This window comes from Mizuhopecten yessoensis, unplaced genomic scaffold (genome assembly GCF_002113885.1).
Source record: "Mizuhopecten yessoensis strain PY_sf001 unplaced genomic scaffold, ASM211388v2 scaffold4411, whole genome shotgun sequence".
In the NCBI taxonomy this organism is placed as follows: Eukaryota; Metazoa; Mollusca; class Bivalvia; order Pectinida; family Pectinidae; genus Mizuhopecten; species Mizuhopecten yessoensis.
In genome coordinates, this window is record NW_018405533.1 from 962,458 (window position 1) to 988,502 (window position 26,045).

At 40.4% G+C, this 26,045-nt stretch overlaps 1 protein-coding gene across 3 annotated transcripts in view; it reads right to left on the reverse strand.

The window, feature by feature from the left end:
- Window positions 1–26,045, reverse strand: part of LOC110448982 — a 75,987-nt gene that overhangs the window by 17,644 nt on the left and 32,298 nt on the right. For all 3 annotated transcript variants that reach the window (XM_021495545.1, XM_021495543.1, XM_021495544.1), the window contains 11 exons: window positions 22,037–22,161; window positions 11,045–21,671; window positions 10,442–10,570; window positions 8,131–8,182; window positions 7,298–7,374; window positions 6,554–6,755; window positions 5,942–6,039; window positions 5,322–5,493; window positions 3,206–3,334; window positions 2,729–2,839; window positions 1,084–1,914 (listed from right to left, as the gene is read on the reverse strand). In XM_021495545.1, the coding sequence (XP_021351220.1) occupies window positions 1,084–1,914; window positions 2,729–2,839; window positions 3,206–3,334; window positions 5,322–5,493; window positions 5,942–6,039; window positions 6,554–6,755; window positions 7,298–7,374; window positions 8,131–8,182; window positions 10,442–10,570; window positions 11,045–21,671; window positions 22,037–22,161 (12,553 nt within the window). The remainder of the gene's footprint in view (window positions 1–1,083; window positions 1,915–2,728; window positions 2,840–3,205; window positions 3,335–5,321; window positions 5,494–5,941; window positions 6,040–6,553; window positions 6,756–7,297; window positions 7,375–8,130; window positions 8,183–10,441; window positions 10,571–11,044; window positions 21,672–22,036; window positions 22,162–26,045) is intronic.

Genomic DNA, 26,045 nt, shown 5'->3' on the forward strand with positions numbered 1-26,045 from the left:
GACGAAAACGGATAGCAATAGGTCACTTGAGCTAAAGCTCAGGTGACCTAACAACCAATCAGAAGCCTTCTACTATACGCTTTCGGGTTTGGTATAGCAACAGTCCGCTTTCACACTTCCTGTTTACTGATCAAAAACCTACAGACCACGCGCCACTATTGTGGTGCGTAGCACTGACGGCCCCGACTTTTCAAAACCACTATTGTGGCGCGTAGCAGCCTAAGGGTTAAAGAACAGGGCCCGTATTCATGAAACTGTTCTCATGCTCAAGCATGAATTTTGTACTCAAACCAACTTTCTTGTAACTCACTTAAATCATGTCAAACGATCAAAAAGTCAAACATAAACACTGACTGAAGTATTTGGCTTTAAGACTCTTCATCCCCCCTCCCCCCCCCAAGGTCATTGACAAAATAAGATATTACTAGTTTATGTAAGGAACAAGAAATTAGGTTTGAGCACAAAATCCATACTTGAGCATGGGAACTGTTTCATGAATACGGGTCCAGGTCTATTTTCCGTACGACCCTCCAAAATTCAAAGAAAACTCTATTTGACTACTGAAATTGATAAATGTCAAGGGTTAACTCAAAGCTTTGGACCTTCAGATGATTGAACTCAATAATCCCCAGAACCTGTATGGTACCGTATAGGGGTGTCACAATACGCCAAGAGTGTATCCCGATATATTGCAATACAGAATAAATATATTGAGATACGTATCCCGATATATTGTCATAGGAAGGATGTTGTCAATTTTATGATAAGTTGTTGTCAGAATGTTATCAAATTTAATCATATTTGATATGGATTACATAGATTTAAGATTTTTATCAAACCAACCATCGATTACAAAATTTGAACTACTAAAAGCCTGCTTTATGCTTATTGGCATATCTGTTAGAACTTGTAGTAATTTGCAAAGTTAAAACACCAAGCAGATACATAAAAATATGCTTTTGAAAAATATTGAGATACAGCAATATTTCATCTCTGTACTGTGGTACGATACGATATGCCTGTGTATGGCGATGTACCGATTCTCTGATAAGGTGTGACAGCCCTAGTACTGTGTGTACATACCTTGAGGTCACTCCAGTGCTGTAACAGATCCTCAGCTAACGACACTACATCCACTACATCATCCTTTGGCTCTGAAGAATCACATTCTGTCGCAATGTCTTTTTCTACCCCATCCGTGTTTACGTTTAACTCCACTTTGAACGAGGACGAACTATCCGCGTCCACCTGGTCAGTGGGAGATTCCGATTTACTGTTGCTAGAATCCGCGGCCGTCACAGTTGTCTCACTTTCCATACATTTTATTGCACCATCTTTTTCTGACGACAATTTGTCGTCATTTTCTGTCGAGTCGATTTCATGTTCCTGAGTTATCTTCTCTTTGCTGTTGGAAGCGGCGCAACTCTCTAACACTTCACTGTCCATTGTTTCTGTGAGGAGTTCCTGTTTATCAAGTACTTGTCTACACAATACAGACACACCATCCTTCTTACTTGACCGTAGTAATCGCTTCTTTGAACTCTCCGTGCTGGGCGGGCTGTCAAAGTCGGTGTATAACTCATTTCCTATTATATCACTAAAACTGTCGGAGTTACTAGTTCTCGACTCATTGTCCGAACTTGAAGCATCTTCTAACGCAAATTTCACTTTCTTTTTACCCGATTTACTCTCCTTGGTCGTGGTAATGGATAAAATTGAGGTAGGTTTTTCCTTTGAGGAAGTGGGCGGAGTTGAAGGAGTCACTTGACCAATGGGAGGAGTAGAAGATATCACTTGACCAGAACTCTCATCAGAATTATCTTTTGCAGCCAGTCTCTGAATAATGGCTAGAATTTTACTGTCTTTCAGAATAGTTTTGTTGGTAATGGGTAGGATTTTCAAAGTAGAAAGTATCTGCGAATAAAGAAAAGTACTCAATATAACAAAGTACATATTTCCCAACATTCATGCCAGATGGCACTACATGCTTCTGATAACAGAACAAGGCAAGCGGAGGCTCACATAGATATATCCCTCACCCTAACCCCATTCTCCCTTCACCTTGCTTTGCTTATGACCTTTGACCCTTAGACCTTGACCAAAGACCCTTAAACCTTGACCAAAGACCACCTTATCAGATGTAGAACTCAATCTTACCATACTATGGCATAAATATATTAAAGATGTAGAGGGATTTGTGTGATATCTTGTACATTTTTTTTTTTTACTTCAAATGTGGTCATGTGTGATCTTTGACCCTTTAACCTTGACCAATGACCCCTAAATGTGATCAGATAAAGAACTCAATATTACAATAATTATGGTGTAAATATGAACTAAAAGAGTTCGTAAAGTTCACGAGATATCCTGTACACAGGCTGTTTACTAAGGACGTGCGATTGTACTGACAAAGTAATTACTTTATACCCCCCTTACTAAGTGAGAGATATAAATATATAAAATTGAAAAAGGATGTAAAAACATTTTGTATAAAATAATTTACATGTGAATTTTGATAAACATGAACTTCTGAAAAATATTTCACCATTCCAAATCTGGATGAACTGAACATCACTCTTGAGTTAACATGAAAAGAACTGACTTACGTATTCCTCAGTGCCCTCCATACAAAAACATGAACATACATTCAACCTTTTTTTCTTCACCAGACCCCAGACTCTAGAAGTTTGAGACAAATGTGTTTTACAGTTCATTAGATATGCCTCACCTGCATCTTGATGTCTGGCCCATCGTCCCGAAGGTCGACTATCCAGGTCCACAGCAGCTCCAGTCCGTGATAGTCCAGGAACAGGCGGAGACAGTTCCTCTCAGTTGTCACCTGACACAGAACATAGAAATACACGTTCTATTCGCACAATGTTTAGTAGTGTAACCTCTAAATTAGTAAACCCTTTTACAGCAGGACGCTGACAAATGTAGGAGATAAACAAGAAGTGCTGGTGTTTTTATCTGCAGAACTTTGTAACAGTGTAAGTGATTACATAGGAATACCCGAGATTTACCAGCAGAGCTCGGCCAAGTTTTACCTGGATTTTTAGTATTACAAATACATAAAATTCTGTAACAGTGCAAGTACTTTAATAGAAATCTCAGTTTTTACCTGTACAATGTTAGCACAGTAAGTGTTGTTCCTGTAGGACATTGAGCATTGGAACCACTAACACAGAAATGCTGATGTTTTTACCTGTAGGACGTTGAGCAGTGTAAGGCGGTGCTCTGTGTCCTCGGCACGAACCATCAATCGACAAAGCGTCAGTACATTCTCTGTACTCATTAAGCCCTGTGATGTCATCTCCTCAAGCTCCTGTTCCAGCTGAAAAATTAAAATACCAGACCGCTTAATTTGACATCTTCTAATTAAATTTACTATTTGAGCAATTATCACCCTTTTTTCTCTCTTCATATTCAACAAAGTCTTGACCGATTCTTTATTGTCCTATATTGCTACCCTCTAATTATCCCCCCTATACCATAAAGCATTGAACTTAAAAAAGTGAAAAAATATGCTTGATATAAATAACCTTTTAACTTTAATATTAAAATTAACATCTTTCATCAATAACATGTAACTTACCTCTTACAATGTAACAAGACACAAATAACAAAGAAGAAATTTGCTATATAATAAATATTTGCTTATTAATTACAATATAATAAATATTTGCTAATTAATTACAAAGTATATTTACAACAACTATTGATGGACAGTGATAAAAGATGCAAATTGCCTTTTCTGTTAATCATGGGTTCAATTAAGATATCTGAAAAATAGATTCCCCTTGGCCGCTATCAATTATCGTACTCCTAACAGTTTGACCAGAGTTGTTCGTTTCTACCACAATACGCTGTGTGTTATTCCACTCTCAGATCATTGTATAAACACGCAGACTGTTAGATAGATATGAGTTATATACCACACGTGGTATATGACCTTCAAGAGTTTTGATTGGTCGAGAAAATGAACTTTGACCGGGACGACTTTCCACGCGCTTTTTGCCACCTGCTGTTTTGTTTACGTCGTCTGCTGTCAACATCCGNTATATGACTTTCAAGAGTTTTGATTGGTCGAGAAAATGAACTTTGACCGGGACGACTTTCCACGCGCTTTTTGCCACCTGCTGTTTTGTTTACGTCGTCTGCTGTCAACATCCGACAAATGTTGGTGACTTTGTGTGGTTATGCGGAAAAGGGGGTTATTAAGGCAATATTAAAAGAAGATGATACTTAAAGATTTGATCGCTATAGTTTCAGGCAAAATTGCTACAGACGCTCGATATCGTTTCGACGTTACACCGTCGCATGTCCAGGTCGTGAAACCAAAACAAGATCTTTCACAATGTCGGGAAATATTTCGTTCTCCCAACATCACGCTATCGCTATTTGGACGGTCTGACTATATGGCTGAACTTTCACTATAAACGTCAACAATAGAACCGTCACGAAAAAACGTAGGCCTATGGTCTTAGAAATTGACAGTAATAAGTTTGTCTTCATCACTTGGCGGGAGGCAGACTTCGTACAATATGCTTACGCGCATATAGTCCGTGGTTAATTTATATAAATAAATGCAATATTGCTACTCTCAATATTTTAAGTCGTTCATCCATTATATTTTTTCATAACGTTGTTGCCAAAACATTAATTTTGACAATTATTAAATTTGTAAAAAAAAAGAGGTCATTTTTGAATATTAATGAGTGACTTTTTACATATGGGTCATATCACTACGCCAGCCTTGTCAACAAACACATGTGTGTATGTTATTTCCGACTGATCATGAGATTGTGGTAGAAACAGATCACACGACTCGTGGTTGTTGAGTATGGTATTTATTTCACTCTCGTTAGTTAATTTTCAAAAGTTACAGAAAGACACTCGCTAAAGCTCGTGTCTTTTGTAACTTTTGAAAATTAACTAACTCGAGTGAAATAAATTCCATATTCAACAACCTCTCGTTGTGTAACTTCTATTTATGAAATAAGGTCGGACCCAGTAATCTGATGCTGCTTTCAGGCGAGCCTTTACAAAGACTTGCCAAGGCATGTATAAACATTTGCAGGTCTGCCAGGATTTATATCTGAAAATGTTATATTACAGACAAACCAGTTGTTCCTCATAAAGGAACAGGCCCCAGAATTTTCAGTATAATTTTCATTTCATACCTATTGTATGTTTGATCATCAATTTTGTCAAATTAATGAAGCAGGCTACTGGAGAAATCCTTTTTACAGCTGGAAAGAAGTTTTCCCGAATGTGTTTATTTTTTTATTAAGGAGATAAAGTTAGTATAACGTTCTTACCTCATCCTCGAAGAGTTCCTGCTTGGTCTTCTTCTCTTCTTCTTCTACTTCCTCTACTTCCTCCTCCTCCTCCTCTACCCGTTTGCGTCCCTTGGTTGCTGGAGTGTTCTTTGTAGATCCAATAAATCCTCTACATTTTTCAGTACCACAGAAACACTTCTGTGCCTCTTTCCTACAAACCATTGAGTTTCATTTTACAAATAGCTTTCCTACCAATTCTTTCCTATAGACACCTTCACACAAACATTGAAGTTTCTCTTGACAAATACTCCTGTCAAGTGTGTAAATCCTCAATACCAAACTCTGATACAACACAACCTTCATATATCAAGACAAATTCAGTAAAACATCCACATACTAAAAATATCATAATTGAAATTACTACAACTTTAGTATAAACTGGGTTTTTCCCGTTTTTTAGTGTGAAGAGTTTACATTAGGAAAACTGGTAAGGTCGATCACATAACAGTTTTCAAAAACACGAATTGAAAATCATGTTAGGTAGTAATGAATAAACCAACCCAGGCAAATGTAAATGTCAATTTTGAACTGGAATATCTTTATAATGTGTTGAGGTTCCCATTCTAGAATAGTATGTTGAAGGATTCAATAGGACTTACCCATAAAGCTCAAACTGGTAGTCGAAGGTCAGCTCCGTGTCACCCTCAATATATTTCCGTGCGAAGAACCCGACCCTTACAGCACCGTTCACTGTCCACTGTGTGAGTCATAGAAGGGTCAGATGTCACACAACGATACAAGATGTCCAACAGCTTAAATTTCTCATCTTTTTCTTTCTGTCATACTTAATTTTTCAGAACTTGAGTGTGGGTCAATATCACTCAATTGAATAAAATTGATAATACTTCACTCAAATAAGCCAGGGGATGAATAGCATGACTCTAAGCATCACAGTTCTGCAGGAGTCCCTTGAAGCTTTTAACAATTTTGATCCCTGTGACCTTGAACTCTAACAAATAACTTGTCATCATGTATTGTAATAAACCGGATCAACTTTCGTGATTCTAGACCTAAGCTTCCATAGAAGAAATCATTAAAAGGAAATGCTGGCAACAGATTGACTTTGGGTCATCATGTAAGATCAGAAGCACTTTGGGTCAGGTGAACTTAAAATTCCAACTCTATTAATTATAATTCATAATTAAGTCTCTTACACAATATTGATTAATTCTATTCGATTACGCCGACATCTTATCTTAGAAAAAATATACCTTCTGTGTTTCACAGTTTGGATCACAGCTGTGATTGATGAAGCGGGAGATATTTCCACGCGTTGTGGCGTCAATGACCTCGTCTGCGTTCAGGGCCATGAAGTAGTAGTGCTGCTGTCCTGACTTGGCGTACTGTTTGGTGCGACTCTTGAACTGACGATAGTCCAGCACTTCTCCCACATACTCCATCACAAACTGACCACTGCAAAGGGAAAAAGACCAGTGGTCAAAACTACCAGTACAAGAACAGCTGTAACTTTAAACATACCACATACAAATAGATAAAACCCACTACTGTATAACAGGAAACTTTGGCCCAGTCAATTCATCCTTCACTGGTAAAATCTATATTCACCTGGTGTTAATTTCGCCCTTAAAATGCTATAACTATATAGGTGTGCTGTTTACTTACATTCACTGTTATGATCAATTCGCCCTCATTGCGATTGGCGAAAAGTGCGAAAAATTGTCGTTCAATTGTTTTTCTGTCACAGAATTTTCCAAAATATAGAAATCTAAGATACAACTGTACTCTGAGATTCAAAAGTACAGTGTGCATACAATGATAGTACAGTGTGCATACAATGATAGTACAGTGTGCATACAATGATAGCGAGTATATTTTGAAGACCAGAACTCATTTATGTAAGAAAACTAGAATTATTAATTCATTGACCCCTCTGAACGTTGACAGGCCTGCATTTAAAAATTTGAAGTCAACTTATAAGTGAAATCCATACGTACGGTACAAGTTCTTCGTTTGTTTTCAGGCCAAATCCTTTCCAGGACGTCCTGAAAGGTTCCACGTCAGAATACTGCTTCTGAAATCATCAAGCAAACAAATCATGAACGTAGTTACCAAAACTAACCTAGTAAAATTTTAACTTTTACTTCACATCAAAATGTATACATACAACTTCACACTGTACCAGGAGTTAACACGACTTTCTGAACTAAATGCCATTTTTTTGAAAATAGTGGAAAATATATTTGCAGAGTAACAATCATATCAAGTGTTACACATAAGACTTAGCAGATAATTTCTATCATTCAATGTTTACGCCGCTTTACCTCCAAATAAACACACTGAAATCTCTGTTGGAAATATGCTCAGTATTTTCAGGTGGATAGCTGGTTACTTTGTGATGTATTCAATTGTAACATTGTCTTTCTTCGTAGATTTGTTAAATGCACAGTATATAAACATGTTTACTATCTATCATATGTTTACTACTGGTATTTATAGCATATAAATCAATGGAATAGAAAGATAGTTTGCAGGGCATAGTTTCAGAAATAATATTTATCCATAAAATCTGTTGAAAGTGACCGCTGGGAAGAATGAAGCTTGGGCCATTTTCTTTTAAACGGTTGAACCGGTTGGACCAAAGTTGTTCATTTATTAAATATAGTCGGACCTAGTAATCTGATGCTGTTTTCAGGCAAGCCTTGATAAAGCCTTGCAAGGCCTGCATAAACATTTGCAGGTTCGCCAGGATTTATACCCAGAAATTATGTTACATTCAAAGACGGACAAACCGAATGTTCTGCATAAACGAACAGGCCCTAGGTCTTACCTTCTGGATCCTCTTGTTGGTACAGTACTCCCCACACTGGCAGCGGGATCCACTAAAAACAGTTACATAAGTTAGCAGTGATTATAAGACCCTTACAAGGTGTAAAACCGGGAAATTCCAACAAAGGGGTTTTCAATTTGGTGAAACCCAAGGCTTGCCTAAAATTTTGCACCAATTTGAAAATATGAAGCTGGAATACAATCCTGGGCATTACGAAGTATTCATTTTTTCTTTCCAACCAAAATAATTAGCTCAGAAACAACAATGAGGTGTCAGTTTCCATATCACATCATCAAAGTATTCCTGATTTCATGACGTCAAGAACTTCTTGTAATTCACAAAAATTAAAGATAAACCATTCTAATTTAGATTTCAGAAAATTCAGTTTCAAATTTAGGACAGTAAGAATATTGAACAGTTTCCCACAGACAGTTATAGACTCAACTACAATTATAGTATTCGAGGTCAAATTAGATGATTACTGGAAAAATATAGATATGAAATATGATCACTTGGCAAATTTATAAGTTTTTACATGTTTGTTAAAATTGAATGTTCATGAATTATATGTATTTTATCACTTATATGGATATAGAGGCAGTAATTTGCCTGCGTCCATCCTTTTACCTATTAAATCCTATTGTAATGTTACATACTTGAAATGGGGTGTAAGATAGACATTTCTTACACTCCCCCCTCCCTCCCTCCCAGATCTGTCATGTTAACATAAGAGAATATAATATCACAATGCAGCCTGAACACAATCCAGTCCATGTAGAGGCTGTACATGTTTGTCACACAACTGTATGGCTCAAAGCGATTCACCACTCCGTTTGCGATTCACCACCTTTTAAGTATTTATGACTCGCTATGTACGCCTCATCATATTATGTATGAATCATTGTGACTCAACAATGTATGCGAGTCACCACCCCTCATTTGACTCACTATGCACATCTCAATGTGTTCAGCTTGTGGTTTTGTGACTATCCGTGTGATTTGTCACCGTTTTTGTGACTCGCTATCATTTGAACGATGTTGTACGACTAATCCCTTTATGCAAGGCACATTGTGCAAGACACTCTATGACTCAACATTGACTCTCAACCCTGTGTATGACTCGTTGTGTGTGACTTGTGGCTTTGTGACTGGCTGTGCTACTTATCACTGTGTGTGTGACTCAACTCTGTATGACACAACACTCTGTGTGCTACTCGCTACTGTTTATGACTCAGCACTCTGTGTGCTACTCGCTACTGTGTATGACTCACTCTGTGTGCTACTCGCTACTGTGTATGACACAACACTCTCTATGCTACTCTCTACTGTATATGACTCACTCTGTGTGCTACTCGCTACTGTATATGCCTCACTCTGTGTGCTACTCGCTACTGTGTATGACTCCCTCTGTGTGCTACTCGCTACTGTGTATGACTCACTCTGTGTGCTACTAGCTACTGTGTATGACACAACACTCTGTATGCTACTCGCTACTGTATATGACTCGTTGTGTGTGACTTGTGGCTTTGTGACTGGCTGTACTACTTATCGATGTGTGTGTGACTCACTCTGTGTGCTACTCGCTACTGTGAATGACACAACACTCTGTGTGCTACTCGCTACTGTATATGACTCACTCTGTGTGCTACTCGCTACTGTGAATGACACGACACTCTGTGTGCTACTCGCTACTGTATATGACTCTCTCTGTGTGCTACTCGCTACTGTATATGACTCTCTCTGTGTGCTACTCGCTACTGTATATGACTCTCTCTGTGTGCTACTCGCTACTTTGTATGACTCGTTGTGTGTGAGTTGTGGCTTTGTGACTGGCTGTACTACTTATCGATGTGGGTGTGACTCACTCTGTGTGCTACTCGCTACTGTGGATGACACAACACTCTGTGTGCTACTCGCTACTGTATATGACTCCCTCTGTGTGCTTCTCGCTACTGTATATGACTCACTCTGTGTGCTACTCGCTACTGTGTATGACTCATTGTGTGTGACTTGTGGCTTTGTGACTAGCTGTACTACTTATCACTGTGTGTGTGACTCAACTCTGTATGACTCCGCACTCTGTGTGTTACTCGCTACTGTGTATGACTCACTCTGTGTGCTACTTGCTACTGTGTATGACACAGCACTCTGTGTGCTACTCAACCCTGTGTATGACTCGTTGTGTGTGACTTGTGGCTTTGTGACTGGCTGTACTACTTATCACTGTGTGTATGACTCACTCTGTGTGCTACTCGCTACTGTGTATGACTCACTCTGCCAGACTTGCAGGGTATGGACTCTTTGTACTCACCATTCTATGTAGAGCATACGGTTGAGGCAGTCTTCTCCACATGCGACAAGTCCCATCTCCCGGTCCTCTTGTGTCGCTGTACAGTCACACAGCATTCGCCGTACCTCCTTCATCTTCTTAGACTTCTTCCTAATATCACATAACATAGCAGAGTTGGCAAAGCTCACCGACTGACAAATATATAGTATACAATACAAAGAATACCATATACAGGGAAATTTTTACCTGATCAAATGTTCACGTTTTGACGGTAAAATCCACATTTGTCCAGTTTTATTTTCCCCCCTTCACATTTAATTACTTTGTGTTGTTTACTAACATCCGCCCTCATTACGGAGAGCAAAATAGGTGAAAATTTAACTGTAGCAAATGTTTCTCTGTATACAGAAATACTCAAATCTCAGCTAAACACCAACAAAAAACTGTAATAAAGTAAATTTTACGGAGTTCCTCCTTAATTGATCTGTAGTCTGTGTTTTACCATGAGAAGAGATTTATTAACAATGGGTGAGCTGGACTCGATCATTTACATTGTTATCTGGGGCTCATTTATCACCGTAAAAGTTTCATGGTTTTATCTTACTTTGTATATAGAAATATTACCTTTCACCCAGGTAGATGTTGTCCTCAATACGGTCAAAGTGTGGAGGTTTGTTCTCATCAACCATCTCCTCTTCCTCCTCTTTCTTCTCCTCCTTGATTTCAACCTCTTCCACTGGAACTGGTGGAGGAACTGGCTTATCCTTCTCTTTCTCTTTTTCCTTCCTTTTGCCCTCCTTCCTGCTGGGTTTGTCACCCTTTAAATTAACTGTAGGTGAAATGACGAGATCTGAAGAGGGATCCCAAGCATCATACCTTTCTTTCTTCACTTCTGTGTTTTGTTTAGATGGAGTTGTCTCCCTTCCTTCACTTAGCTGACCATCACTTGTATGTTCTGTTTTCTGACTAGACCCCTCTGATGAGGTAGATGTTGGAAGATTGGAATCTCCTGGTGGAGACGGTGGTGGCAATGGGCTCTCAAGTTCACTGAACCGCAGCCACCTTGACTTGACCTTGAACGGACGGCTGGATGCCGGAGGAGAAGTCATTGCCTGTTCCATCTCTTTACGAGCCTGAAGCTCTTGTTTGATGCCAAGTTTTATCGGAACTCCATGCGGTACATTGATTGATGCTGGGAAATCACCGACACTGGAGGTTGGTAGTGCTGGTGATGACGACGGCGGGGGTGGTGTACTCCCACTGGGCGACACTGCTACCTCAGAAACCTTCTCCTCCGATGAAGTGGGGACCTGTGTGACATCTTCTGGCAATGACATTTTAGAAAACAGGTGAGATCTTGGTGATGATGACTTCCCAAACTTTTTATGGGGCATAGATGATGTGGTAGAGGAGGCTGTTGGTTCTGGAACCTCCTTCAGGAGGGTCTGGTCTCGTAGAGCCTTCGGGAATGGTGCTGGTAGCATCTTCGCTGTCGAAGACACAACTGGTTTTGGTTCAGAATTCTCAAACGAAGATGATACCTGGATCTTTTTGCCAAACATTCTCTGTAACGGTGGCATTTGGGTTTCCTGTGTGGGAATATGATGATGTGCAGTGTTTGGTGGGGTTTGATTAAATGACGAGGTAGAAGGAGACATGGTTTTGTACCTTGAATCAGGAATGTTGGCTATGCCTGTAGGGGGAGCCACCTCCTCTGGGTATAGTCTCTGTATAGGTGCTTGCCCCCGAGAACCTAGTGACGGTGGTACTGGGTTTGCAGAGGGCAGACCCTTTGGTGGGTACGCAGCTGTCTGTGAGCCATACATACGCTGCTGAGGATCCATATATGGAGGGTTCCCAATAACAGGTTGTAGGGGCAGGGCAGAGTGACCTTGAGTTTGCTGTATCAAGGTCGATGGATTTAACTGTCCGTGCATATGAGGGGCCATGTTTAGACCCATATCAACAGACTGTGGCTGTAAGGCTGGGGGTGCCTGGTTGTGCAAACCATGTGCTGGAACAATCTGCCCCTGAAGTCCAGTTGATTGTCCTGGTTGGAGTCCTGGATGTCCGGGTGGGAGTCCTTGACCAGGGATCCCCTGGGGTGGAGGTCCTTGACCAGCTATCCCCTGGGGTGTAGGTCCTTGACCAGCTACCCCTTGACCAGGAATTCTTTGGGGTAGGAGTCCCTGGGGAGTGGGTCCCGAGAGAGGAACCTGACCAGGGAATTGCTGGAAGCCAAGCTGGTTTGGAAGGGGTGCCTGCGTCGGAGTTTGCTGGTACTGACTTCCAAACATGGACATCTCAGCCGGTTGGGGTGGCACCTGGTGCATGGTGGTTGCTTGATTCCCCGTTGGTGGGTACATCCCCTCAACCATGCTCCCAGCAACTGCCCCATGCTGCTGATAGTCTGGGTAATTTTGATAATACTCTGCTGCGTTTGCATGTGAGATGGTGGTGCCTGTGGAAGAGCAGGAAGATGTTTTCTGGAAGAAAACATTGTACATACTTTGTACATAGTCTGATGATTGATTAGATGTAGGTATTGCAGACATTTTTTTGGTACCGTCTTTTCCTGTCAATTTGGACTCAAATTCTAACCAAGAACTGTCTGTCTTGTCAGACTGTTTGTCTTTAGAGGATTTCTCATCACGATCTCTATCTTTCTCCTTTTCCCGATCTCGGTCTGATTGACGTTTGATGGATCTATCGTTCTCGTCTCTATGGCTCCGCTTATCCCTATCACGACTTACTTCTCTACTTCTGTCACGTGTGCGATCTCGACTTTGGTCACGTGTGCGATCTCGACTGTGGTCTCGTCCACGATCCCTACTACGCTCACGACTACGGTCCCGACTATGCTTGCTCCTTCTCCTGTGATGGCGATCATCTCGTTCCCTTTGTCGTCTATTTCTATCTCTGTCCCGACTCCTATCTCTACTGTGTGCTTTTCTGTGATCTGAGCTACGATCTCTGTCTTTGTTTCGATCAGGTGTTCTGTCACGTCGGTCCCTACTTTTTTCAGGGGTACGATCCCGGTCTCTCATTCTGTTTCTGTCCCTTCTTCTTTCAGGAGTTCGATCGCGATCTGCACTTCGATTGTTACCACGTTTGTCGAATCTTTCCCGATCTTGATCATACTCATCATAGTCCCTCGAATGTTTCTTTCTTTTATCAAACCTGGATCGATCTCTATCATTGTAACGTTCGTTGTCCCAGGTTCTCTCCTCGTACCATCCCTGTTCCTTCTCACCACCTTCAAGCTGACTTATCTCGGCCTCGTCAAAGCGATCACGCTCCTGCTTAAAGAGCTCCTTTTCCCCTCTGCTAGTGTACTGATCAGAAAACCCATCTTCAAATTGATCATTGCTCGACTTGTACTGGTTATAGTCCCCGTCATTATAGTCAGACATGTTGTGATCATACACCGATGTGTTTTGCTTCTCCTGACTCGATTTCCGACTCCAGGTTGTCCCTTCCACAACGGACTGGTTACTATTACCCATAACAGTAGGTTTCGAAGCTGCTTTCAGTGCTACATTTTCCTCTGCTATTTTTAATTCCTCAGCAGCTGGTACAACATCTGGCACAGGAACACTGCTGACCACGGTCTCGATAGCCGACCAGCGTGATCTCGGCTTGGTCGGTTTGTCAGTGGCACAAATTACCTGGATTTTGTTAGCAGGTTCCTCACTGAATCGTGTGATAACTGTGCCAATGCCATGCTCTCTGTTGCCACTTTCGCTGACTTTCTCCTCGGGATGTTTATCTCCTTCCGACTCGGACAGAATCTCTCCTTCCTCCATGTTATCTTTCTTTTCTTTCTCCAATGCTGGTAATTCCACATCCGGTAATGGTATGTTACACAGAACTTTGTCGGTAAGGAGAGCACCACTCATTGTTTTAGACGTATCCTCTTTTTCACTTTGTGCACAGTTGGCGAGTTCTAGCACACAAGGGTCCTTCTGTATGCCAGAAACAGAATCTGCTTCCAATGTTCTTGACAATTTTGGTTCCATTTGTGTGATAAGTTCCCGACCAATGAAAGAGAACTTTTTCATCTTGATAGCGTCTTCAGATATAATCTCCATCGGGAAGCCACCCGGGCTACTGATGATTGATTGTGGATTAGCTTCCTCATCACAGCTGGTCAAAAAAGTTACCTCCCCTGACTTTCTACCGACAGCAGTAGTACTTTCAGAACCCTCCTGAAAATGTGAACCAGTTGAAGTTGTTTTGGGGATCTGTTTATCACCTGTTGAAATTGTTTTTGATATTGTCCTCTCGCCAAGAGATGGAACAGTCTGGGTCACATTTATATTTTGTCCAGTACCTAAGAGCAAATTCTCATTGTTTAGTTTTGGTGTGTCGGTTGCATCTTTTACAGGACTTTCTATCATTGTTTTAATGTTCACTATGATTTTCTCAGGCTTGCGTCCGATCGTAAAAGGTTTTATAGACACTGTTTCCACCTTTTTTTCTTCTGTGGCTTTTGAATCCTCACCAGAGCTTGCAGGTACATCAATAGTTCGTGACGGTGTAGATGTAACCTTTGTTTCAGAACTTACAGAGTTTGAAGTGTTCACAGCATCCATGCCAACACACACAGTGTCTCTTGTTTTGTCAGCAAACAATGCCCTACTTTCACTTTCTATATGTGTTATACATTCTTCACTAGGTAATGCAATGTTCCTCACACTACTAACACTTGATGCCCTACTTTCACTTTCTATATGTTTTTTACTTTCTTCACCAGGTAATGCAATGTCTCGAACACTACTAACACTTGATAACCTACTTTCACTTTCCGTATATATAGCGCTGTCTTTCATGACTCCCAACTTTTCAGTATGACTAGACTTATCTAACTTTTCCTCAGCCATTTTGTTCACAATATCCTCCCCAGTCAAAACTTTGTCACATTTTTCTTCCGACATGGATGAAACTTCAAGTTGAGGCTCCAATTCCATCTCACTATCATCATCTAAATCCATGTCCTCATTTTCGTAATTTGTTCCTTTGTCTATATCTGTCTTTGGCGGAGCTATAGAGGAATCTGGCATCACAATATTTTTGAAGGAGATCTCCTCATCTACCTGTGTGTGGTTCTCGGTGGAATCCTGCCCTTCAGGAAGTGTAATCGAGGGCTTTTGTGCTGATTCTGAGGTAAAATCCGACTTGACCCGATTAGAAACTGCTAACATCGGCACTTCATCAGTTGAGTCTGGGCCAGTTTTTTCTTTAACATTCACAAGTGATCCTTCCTCAATATGGGACGTTCTAGTGTCGCCATCTGACGTAGGCAATACAACTACTGATGTTTTAAAATCATTCCCTGTATTTACATCACCTCCTGTACTACTTATATCACTTGAAGCATCCTCAGTTTCCATTTGACTCATTGTGGATTTTCTCCAGGTGTGCTGGCGAACAATCGGATCAGGTTTACTAGTAATGTCCGTTTCTGGTAAATCCTTGACCTTTGACCTTGTTCTGATGCCCTTAACCTCAATTTGAATGCCTGTCTTTTTCGTTTCGCTTTCATCGGCTGGCACTACCGTACTTTCATCATCACAGTTAACAAAAGAGTTGCTCTTTGGCTTGATCTGTTCCAACTGGACGTGGCAGTCGGTTGTGGGCACAACAAGGTCACACTTCATAAGCAAGTCACTTTTAGGCACCACAGGATCACACTTAGCAACAGAGTCACTGTTTTGCCCTTTAGAGTTCACTTTGCTTTCATCCTCTTCCCATGTTGGTCCTGTTTTGAGTGGTACTATAACTTTCGGAATACCAAATTTAATTGGCTGTCTTGTTTCAGAATCAACATCATCTGTCAGTGCAGAAGGTGTCTTTAAAACCCTGCCTCTTGTCAATCTGCGTCCAAAGCTCAAACTTATTTTCCCCGTTTGTTCCTTACTGTCCTCCTCAATTTTCACAGAGCTGACATCTTTCCCTTCAATATTACTAGCATTCTTTTCTGCTTGAAGTTTTTCCATTGCAGCTCGTAGTTTTTCGTTTTTAACTCCAACAAATTTGATGTTCTTATCCTCGAGCTTTGTGGCCTCGGACGAGGCTGGTTTGTCTATCGTCACATCTGACTGAGATGGGCTCTCTGTTTCCATGGCTTCAGCTGATGGTTGTTCTGTAAACATTGGCTTTACAGCCTCCAGAATTTTAGGTGGTTCCGGTGGAAGGACGATGGACGCCAAGTCAACAACCGCTGGTGGCGTAACTTTTACCTCACATTCGTTTAGTTCTGCCTGTTTTTCAAATGGTTTATCTCCCTTTCTATCTGGACTATGAAAGTCACTAAATATACGGATTTTTATCCCTTCTCCTGGTAGAGCGATACTTGAGAGATCAACTGAGATAGGACTTGAAAGCTTTTTATCAATTTCCTTAGGGAATTTCAAATTTCTATCTTCCTTTTCATGATCTGATGACGATCCTGAACGATTTCTATGCCGTCGACTTCGTTTTGATGATCTAGTTTCTCTACTGCTATCCCTGGAATCATCTACAGAGCGTTGTGAGCGCGTTTTCCTCCTCCCCATACTTCCATCCTCTGAATTCTCAATTATTTTTTTGTCTGTACCCTGATCCTCAGGAGCATCACTTTCATCCCGACTTCTTAATCTCCTAGATCGTGTCATCCTGCCAGCATCTGGAGTTACAGCTTCATTTGAGGCTTTCTCATCCTTTGACATTCTTTTTGATCGTCTACTTTCCCTGGGACTACTTTCCTGAGATTCTGATGTGTATGACCTTCGTGACCTCAATGACCTTCGCCCTGATTCTTCTTCAAGGGAGTCAGAGGGAGCATCCTGTGATTTCTTTAAAGACATTTCAGAAGTTACCATGTCTTGGGTAATAACTGCAGTAATATCTTTATCTCTACTGTCAGAAATTTCTTTCAAATCCAGTTCTAACTCATCTTTAACTTTGGAGTCATTTGCTGCAGGAGTCTCCGATTCATCAGCAGATTTGCAGGATTTATCTTCAGTAGTTGTGTTTTCCACTATTGTAAGAGTCGAATCTTTCCTTATCCCCAAAGACTCTGAATCAGCAGTCTGCTCTGTTTTTGTATCGAGGGATGTTTCATTCAAAAACTTTTCAAAGTCCTCATATTCCTGTATTATTTTGTTACTCACATTTGGAAGAATGTCCTGATCTTTTTCTGATTCTTTTATATCTGTAATTCCCTTCTCCACATCAGCTGTCCCGGTCACATCATCAACAGGCAATGTTTTGTCTATGTTCAAAGCAGTTGCTTCCCCTGAGATTGCACTTGTTAATTGACTTGTCGAGTCCGTAACGTCAGTAACACGACAGATGTTATTGTCCCCAACACTTCGTATAATGTCCACAGCGTGACCCGAGGTCTGCTCATTAATTCCAGAATCGATTATTTCAGTCGCTTGTGACTGATGTAATGTTTTCTTAGTCTCATTTTCATTGGAAGCCTTGGCAACTTTTGTGTCACTGTCCATATCAGAATCATCTTCGGAGTCATACTGAACTAGAGGTCGTAATGTCACAATACTACTAGGAACTGGTGATTCAGTCTTTGGCGAATCGTAGGAAACTGACGGCACACTTCCCTTTAATGGAGAATCAAAGGAAACTGATGGTACAACTTCCTTCATTGGTGAATCGTAGGATACTAACGGTGTGACTTCCTTACTTGGAGAATCATAGGAAACTAAAGGATTTATTTTCACAGAATCGTCATCTTCCTTCTGTTCATTTTCCTGTTCCTGACTCCAGCGTGATTTTCTATGAGATTCTTTGTGTTCTGGAGAGGTATGAAATCTCCTGGACCTTCTTCGCCTTGGTTCTTCAACATCAGGCGACCTTTTACGGCCTTTCTCCTTTTTCTTTCCTTCCACGCTCTGTGAATCCTTCTTAACTGGCCAATGTTCATCACGTTTACGATGAGATTCATCTGACCTACCATAAGCTTTCTCACTGTCTCTTTCATGATCCAATAAATGTTTATGAGATCGTTCATCATTACGGTCTTTTTCATCAAGTTTACGATAAATTGCTTCCTCTGATTTTCCCCTTTTCCTCCTTTCCCGATCATGGTCAGGAGAATGCTTCCGATGAGATGATTTTTCGTCATCGTGTTTCTGATGTGATCTGCTTGCCTCCAAATTTCCTCTCTTACTCCGTTTACTGTCAATTTCCTTTTCTAATGAAATTTCTCGACTTGAAGACCTTTCCTCAATCTCATCATTTTCTTTCTTAATAATCGATTGGTCTTCCTCAGACTTTTCTCGCTTACTCCTTGCTGAGTCTTTATCAAGCCCGCTGCTAGAAACATGTTTATGGTTCAAATTACTTTCATCATGCACCTCAATTTCCTCAGATTTCTCAATTTTACTTGTGTTTCCGTCTGTATTGCGTTTGGAAATAATATTTTTGTGGGAAGAATTAATTTCATCATCACTATCTTCTCTCAGATGAAATTTACTATCCCCAGACTTCCTTTTATTCCTTTCTTTATTTTCTTTCACAGGCTGGTCTTTTGTTTTTGATTTCTGCACAGAGTCCTCGGCCTCTGCATCTGAGGCACTTGATGACCTCTGTGACCTTTCTCCTGACCTTGAAGAGCCCTTGTTTCTCCTCTCCTCACTCTTTTCTCTAGAGCTATGACTTACAGAATCTCCAGCATATTTGGATTTTGATTTTCCGCTGTATGTATCCTTCCTTGACCTTGAATCTGGGGACATTGATCTTTCATACTCTTTTGTCCTCTTACTTTTACGTCCTTCAGAACTATCTGGCCGAGCATCAGGACTCTTTGATCTGGATTTCTCATGACGACTTCTGGATTTGTTTTTCCTGAACTCGGGTGACCCCTCATCATCAGACGATTGCCTTTGTCTACTTAATCTACTTTTCCTGTCAGTTGACTCTGGTGATTTTGACCTTCCACAATATTCTCTGGTTTTGCGCCATGAATCTGAACTCCTAGTTTTTCTATCTACTTCTGGAGACCTTGACCTTCTCCTGTGATCTTTTGACCTTGACCTACTGCCCCATGATGAATCTCTGGATTTAGGGGATGTTGACCTTTGACAGCTGTCATTTGACCCTTGATTCATCTTTGGTTCCTTACGATTGGCTACAGCTCCTTCCCTTTCCCTGTCAACCGTATCCTTTATCCTGGAGCCTATTTCAAGTTCCATGTCATACACAGTCGGATTCATTCCTTTGTCTGCAATTTTTTGCGCGGCTATTGTGGATTTCTCTTTTACAATTGGCGTTGTTGTGGACTCTTTTGAAGTATCCGATGACTCTTTATTTGAATCCTGGATTTTTGCATCCTCCTCCTCCTCATCGTCTTCAGTAGACAGCCTCAGCTTCAACGGGTTACGATTAGTCACTTTAGCACTGTTCTTAAGGGCAAACTGGATACGACTGCCTGATGTAAGGGAAACTTTAGACTTCTGCCCAGGTCTCAGCCCACTTCTTAAATTGACAGAAACTTTATTCACTTGTGCGACAGTGCTGTCCTTTTCTTGTGTTTGTGACTCTGCTTTCTTTTTCTGTTGGAACCTTTCTAACAATTTCATGGCAGTTGACTTTATTGGATCAATGGGCGGCAAGATTTGAGTGTACGGAGAATCTGAAATAACATCCTCTGAGCTTTGTTGTGGATTTGTTTCATTAAAGTTCTCCTTGGTAGAGGTTGATAAATCTGTTTGGATAGCATTAGGTGCAACTACTGGAACTGCAGCAGCCTGCTGTTCGTCTGGCTGAGAAGGAAGGTCCTCTGAAGCATTTGGAGGTGGAGGCACAGGCATAGGATGTGTCTGTTGCAGAGGTGGTGCCACCAAGTTGTACTGTTGCAGTGGTGGTGTCACCAAAGTATTCTGTGGCAGAGGTGGTGCCACAGGATGTGTCTGTGACAGAGGTGGTGCCACAGGATGTGTCTGTGACAGAGGTGGTGCCATTGGAGTTAACTGTTGCAATGGTGGAATGGCATGTTTGTTTAGCTGCCACGGTAACTCTGTAGGTGGCTGAGGTGGCATTGTGGTTGGTTGCTGTGGAAAGGTTGGTTGTGGTACTTCTGGTGTCTGTGGAAGTGGTGGAGGTACTGAAGCTAGTTGCTGTGGTATCGGTGGTTGTGGTGGTGGCAGCTTTGGAGCAGCTAGCTGTTGAAAGGGAGGTGGCATAGGAATATGATCTAAGGCATCAGGAACAGGACCTTGATCAAGTTTTACAGAAGATTGGGAGGGCCCTGGTGGTGGTACTGGGGCCTTGGACAGCTCCTGAAGGAGTTGCTCTTGTTGTTTAGCAAAATCTGGCAATTCAAAATCTAGTGGCAAAGGTGGCATTCCTTGACTGAATTCATGTGGCATTCCTTGTAAATGCTGAGGTTTCTGTTCTGATGCACAAGTTCTATCTTCAAACTGCTGAGGTGGAGGTGGAGGTGGTGGGTTACTCTCGTATCCCAACAAATCTTCATGGTGCTGCATGTGCGCATCACCATGGAAACCCTGAAATTGTTCCCCCTGCTGAGGACCAAAGTGCCCTGGACCCTCACCTGGTCTACACTGGTGATCCCCTCTGAATGATCTACTCCCCATCCTAAACTGCATTGGTCCATCCCCCAACAGGGATGGTTGGCCCCTGTTTCCACCATGTATCCTATCCTGATTTGGATGAAATGGTTGCTTCATTTGGGACTGTGGGCCTCCCATATTGTGATGTGGGGGGGCTGGCCCTCCCATGTTGTTATGAGGTGGGGGGCGTGGCCCTCCCATGTTGTTGTGAGTTGGGGGGCGTGGCCCTCCCATGTTGTTGTGAGGTGGGGGATGTGGACCCCCCATGTTGTGTGTGCCAGACTCAAAATCTTGGTACGGAGATCCCATAAACTCAGGGCCATTATCTTGAGGATTAAAATTTGGTGGACGCTGAAATCTGGAACCACGCCCAGAAAAATTTGGCCCTCTGAATGACTGTTGCATGTTCATAAATTCACCATCATTTCGACCTCGGTTGCCACGACCCCAACCACCCCGATGTACAAATGGCCGTTGTCTTGGAGGTCGGCCCCGTTTACCAAACTGACCTCCCTGCCATGGAGGCCACTGTCCATCGAATTCCATGATCTCCACTTCACTGGGTACATTCGGTTCACTGTCGTCAGGGAAAAGATGTGGCGGTTCAGCATCTACCTCAACAGGAATAATTATCTCATTTTTCTTCTTTTTCTTTTTCTTGTTTTTCTTGCGACCTGAAATGAGTTGACAATATTGCAATTGAACTGCAGAGTTTTACAAACTTTTCTCAGTTGTGCACATAAAACAAACTTCATACCCTTAAAGTTAGAAATGAAAAATTTAATTTAAAAAAAACAACAAATCTCTCAACTAAAAACTCTTTAGAACAAAAGATTGAAAACAAAGCTAACAGTATTTATCCTACAGTAAGCCATAATCTCCCACTTAGATTAGGGGGTGGGTGTATTACAGGACAATGAAGTAGCACTCGTTGACTTCTCTGCAATAAATACGTGCGAGTTCATTACCAGGTATGGGTTTATTGCTGAATAAATACAATCTTTGTTTAAAGTTCCAGAAAGGCAGTATCCCTACTAACCGGGTGTACTCGACACATCGTCTGAACTTAGCAGATCAATGCCTCCTATGACCATGTTTTTGATGATTTCTGACATCTCCTGAGAGGTTGTGATCGACTGTTCACTGCTCCCCGCCACATCATCCCTGAAAACATAAAATCAGATTGCTATACAGCCGTATCCCCTTGACAACTGTATACCGAGACATTTTCGCCCAGTCAAAACTTTCACCCTTCGCCCATGAAATCAGTTTTTGTCCAGTGCTAACTTCGCCCTTCACCTTTAATTACTATGTTTATCATGCTGTTTACCGGTATTCACTGAAATGATAAATTGCCCTCATTAGGGAGGGCTGAAAATGCAAAAATTTAACTGCAGCAAAACATTCATGGTATACAGTATAATTTTACTGATGTTCTATCATTATTCCAACCTCACCAACACAAATCTAAGTATTGTCCATGGTCATCCAATTTTATACAGTGTGAATGGTCGTAAATCAAGTCAGCAAAGATTTAGTTAAGTGGCTGACTGCAGGACACTTGGATTACTGAAAACTTTTTGAATAGCAACAGTTTCCAAACAAATGGCTGTAAAGCTAGTGGAAAATCAAGTGTTGACCCAATTACAACACTCAACTGTAGTCAATTGTGGGGAAGGGGCATGTATTTTACATCAGGGCTAGGACATTTTCAAAATTTTGCCTTGAAAATGTAAGTGCTGCTTATAAAAAAAGTTCATAAAATAAAATAACTTTTACAGGCTTAGATTTTAACAATCTAACATAGAATTTTTCAATTAAATAATCTTATGATTTGATTTCAACTTGCCTGAAATTTAACCTTAACATATCAATATTCAGGTAGATATAGTTACACAAGATATGGCAGGAGTCCAGTAAAAGAGTAAATTCAAATAAAATTTATTTCAAAATATTACTTGCTACTTGATTGGCTCACCTGCAGAAGAAAATTTAACATAGGGTATAATGTGATCTGCAAAGCTTTGAATTTATCTTCCATTCAAGCATATTTGCAAGTATTAATTTCGAAGCCTTGGCCCATATTCATGAAACCCTTCTCATGCTCATGCCTGGATTCTGTGCTCAAACCAGTTTTCTTGTAACTCGCTTAAATGATGTCAAACTATCAAAAAGTCAAATGTGAACATTTAAAACAGTATTTGGCTTTAATTCTCTTCAATTTTTGTTCAAAATCATTGATAAAATTTCTTTTTTCGCTTATTTATAACCGGAACAAGAAATAAGGCTTGAGTAATTTACATGTATCACAAAGGTAAGAAAATGTTGGAAAAAAATAATGAACAAAAAGGCCTTTCCGGCCGGAGTCTAGTATTTTCAAACATTTTGAATCCCAAGTTATATATTTTATCCTACATCTGTTGTTTTTTATCTATTCTATATCTAATTGTAATTATAATGCACTTTTACTTCTACTTCAATTCACTGTGCCTACAAGACAACTTGCCCTAGATCATAAAATTATTTAAATTATGCTGTTCTAATGCGCATACAAACATCTGTCACATGATGGCCTTCATTTCACCGCTGATGTCGTAATTCTGGACGACCTTGCCATTGCTTCTCTCCTGCCAGTTCAACATAGATGTATGTACGTGGCTTTTGGAAGAGCATTGCACATGCATGGTTTGTTAGAAAGGTAGTGCATGTGTATTGTGTTCTGTCTGATAATACATGATTACGAAATGTACCAGTAAGTAATTATCAAATGAAACAGGACTGTTGCATCACTGACATGGTAGAATTATGTATATTACATCAAAGAGTTAAGCTATCAAGCCATCTCAAGACAAATCAGAATGGCTGAGATTTTCTTTATTACCAACATTTAAATTCAAATATGCATGCTCTGGGAAGGGTTTTCAATTTCATATTGAGAGTACTTGCCCGCAGGCAAATTTTGACAAATAATACTAGCCTGACCTATATCCTTATAGCAAATACTATTTTTTTTACTTCCCCTTACAAAAGACTACAAGTCTGGGGCATTATGAAATTGTACACCCCTGATTAATCTCATATGAAATGTAGGTCTTGTGTAAGATTCTATATCTGACCTATATCTTCATAGCAAATACTTTTTTTTTTACTTCCTCTTACAAAAGACTACAAGTCTGGGGCATTATGAAATTGTACACCCCTGATCAATCTCATATGAAATGTAGAACTCGTGTAAGATTCTATATACAGTCATAAATACAATTCTCAAAACTGAAATATTGGATACTAATTAATCTACTCTGATAACCTGTAAATTTGTTTTCACTATGCTTTTATCCAGCTTGATTATATATTGGATACTAATTAATCTACTCTGATAACCTGTAAATTTGTTTTCACTATGCTTTTATCCAGCTTGACGACCTAACAAGTGTTCTTCCCTAAAAGATATCAGAGACCTTTATAACTCAGAGATATTTAAAAAATACCTACATAACAGATAAATCCTTGACATCTTGTTATGCATTTCCATTATTTGAGCCACATTTGAACCTTACTAAATCAAAGACTGGGCAAGTCCAATTTATAAATGTAGGGGTGAATGAATCAAGTTTCCGTTTTAAAATTTGATTGATATTGAATACAAGACAAGGCCTGGTTGCACTGGAATTCATGGACATGACGACACCCGAGGTCAATATTTTGATGACCTTGGGGCAGCTATCAGAAGTATAATTTACATACAGCCCTGACAGATCAGCTGGACTCACCAGTAATTGTCTATGCATGGGCCAGTTTATTTTGCAAGGAACAACCCCCTTGGGCCAGTCATTTATTTTTACTAAAGCATTCAAATTAAACTGACCCAATAGACCATCTTTATTAATACCGATGTTAACCCCTGTGTGTCTCACTAAAGAAAGATTCACCATAAATACATTGACTCTCACAATCTGGAAAACTTTATTCTAAATGATTTAGAAATCCAAAAAAATATGCTGTTAGAACATATAGGTACTAGCCTCAACTTGTCAATACACCCAAAATATAATATAATGATTCTATTATGGGTGAATAGACAGACGGGGCTAAGAACCTGTAGTGTAGAATGCATTTCAGCAAGAAAGGGTTTTCAATAATTAGTCCACTATACCAGCATGGGAGAAAGACCTTTATGTCAAGTAAGCCCTATATGGATGTCTACTGAAGTACCACCTCAGAGTGTTTTTCAGAAACACCATCAGATACATAACTATCCAGGCCAGCAGGTATACAGGCTATAGGAGTACTACAGGACAGGGCCACTACAACAGCCAAGCTGTACATTATGTATGGGTGACCTAGTTCATAGCCGGCCAGCCGATAACAGCTCTCTCTCTCTCTCACTGAGTGAGTAAACACAACAGTCACCAGCTGACTCGGCAGCCATTTTCCACAACAAGACACTGCTTGTCTGAAACAGTGAAAACATTAGTTTTGCTTTATCCTCACTCTTGACATCTTCCATGATACATGTATTGGTACTGTTAAGGGCAGTATTAGAGACCTAGGCTGTGTAGTACACATATTTCATAACTTACACTGGAGACAGTAGGTACCTTAGCCTGTAAAATGACATCAAATAAAAAATATATAAAAATACAGGTAACTTGTGAATACAGAGCTTTATATATCTACATTTGATTTTCTGGATTATCGGGCCCTTAGTCAGAAAAATAGGGAAAATAGAATGTGTGTAAAAAGACATTTATCACAATCATATTCCATATTTAATGCATAGAAGTATGATGTGGTTTTATATAACAATGATACAACCTAAGGTACTTAAATATGGTCAGAATCTTGATCATACCTATGATAAAAACAAGTACAGGGGTCCTCAATGAAGTTACATTTGTTGCCAATAACAAAACAGTCCTGCTCGAAATCTCACAAAACCAATAATAACCTGCTAATGAACCGGACTACAAGAAACAATGGGAGATAAGTCTTGTGTGTGAGACGCAAACATGTTCTGGTAACAAATACACCCAAAAGGTTGAAATATT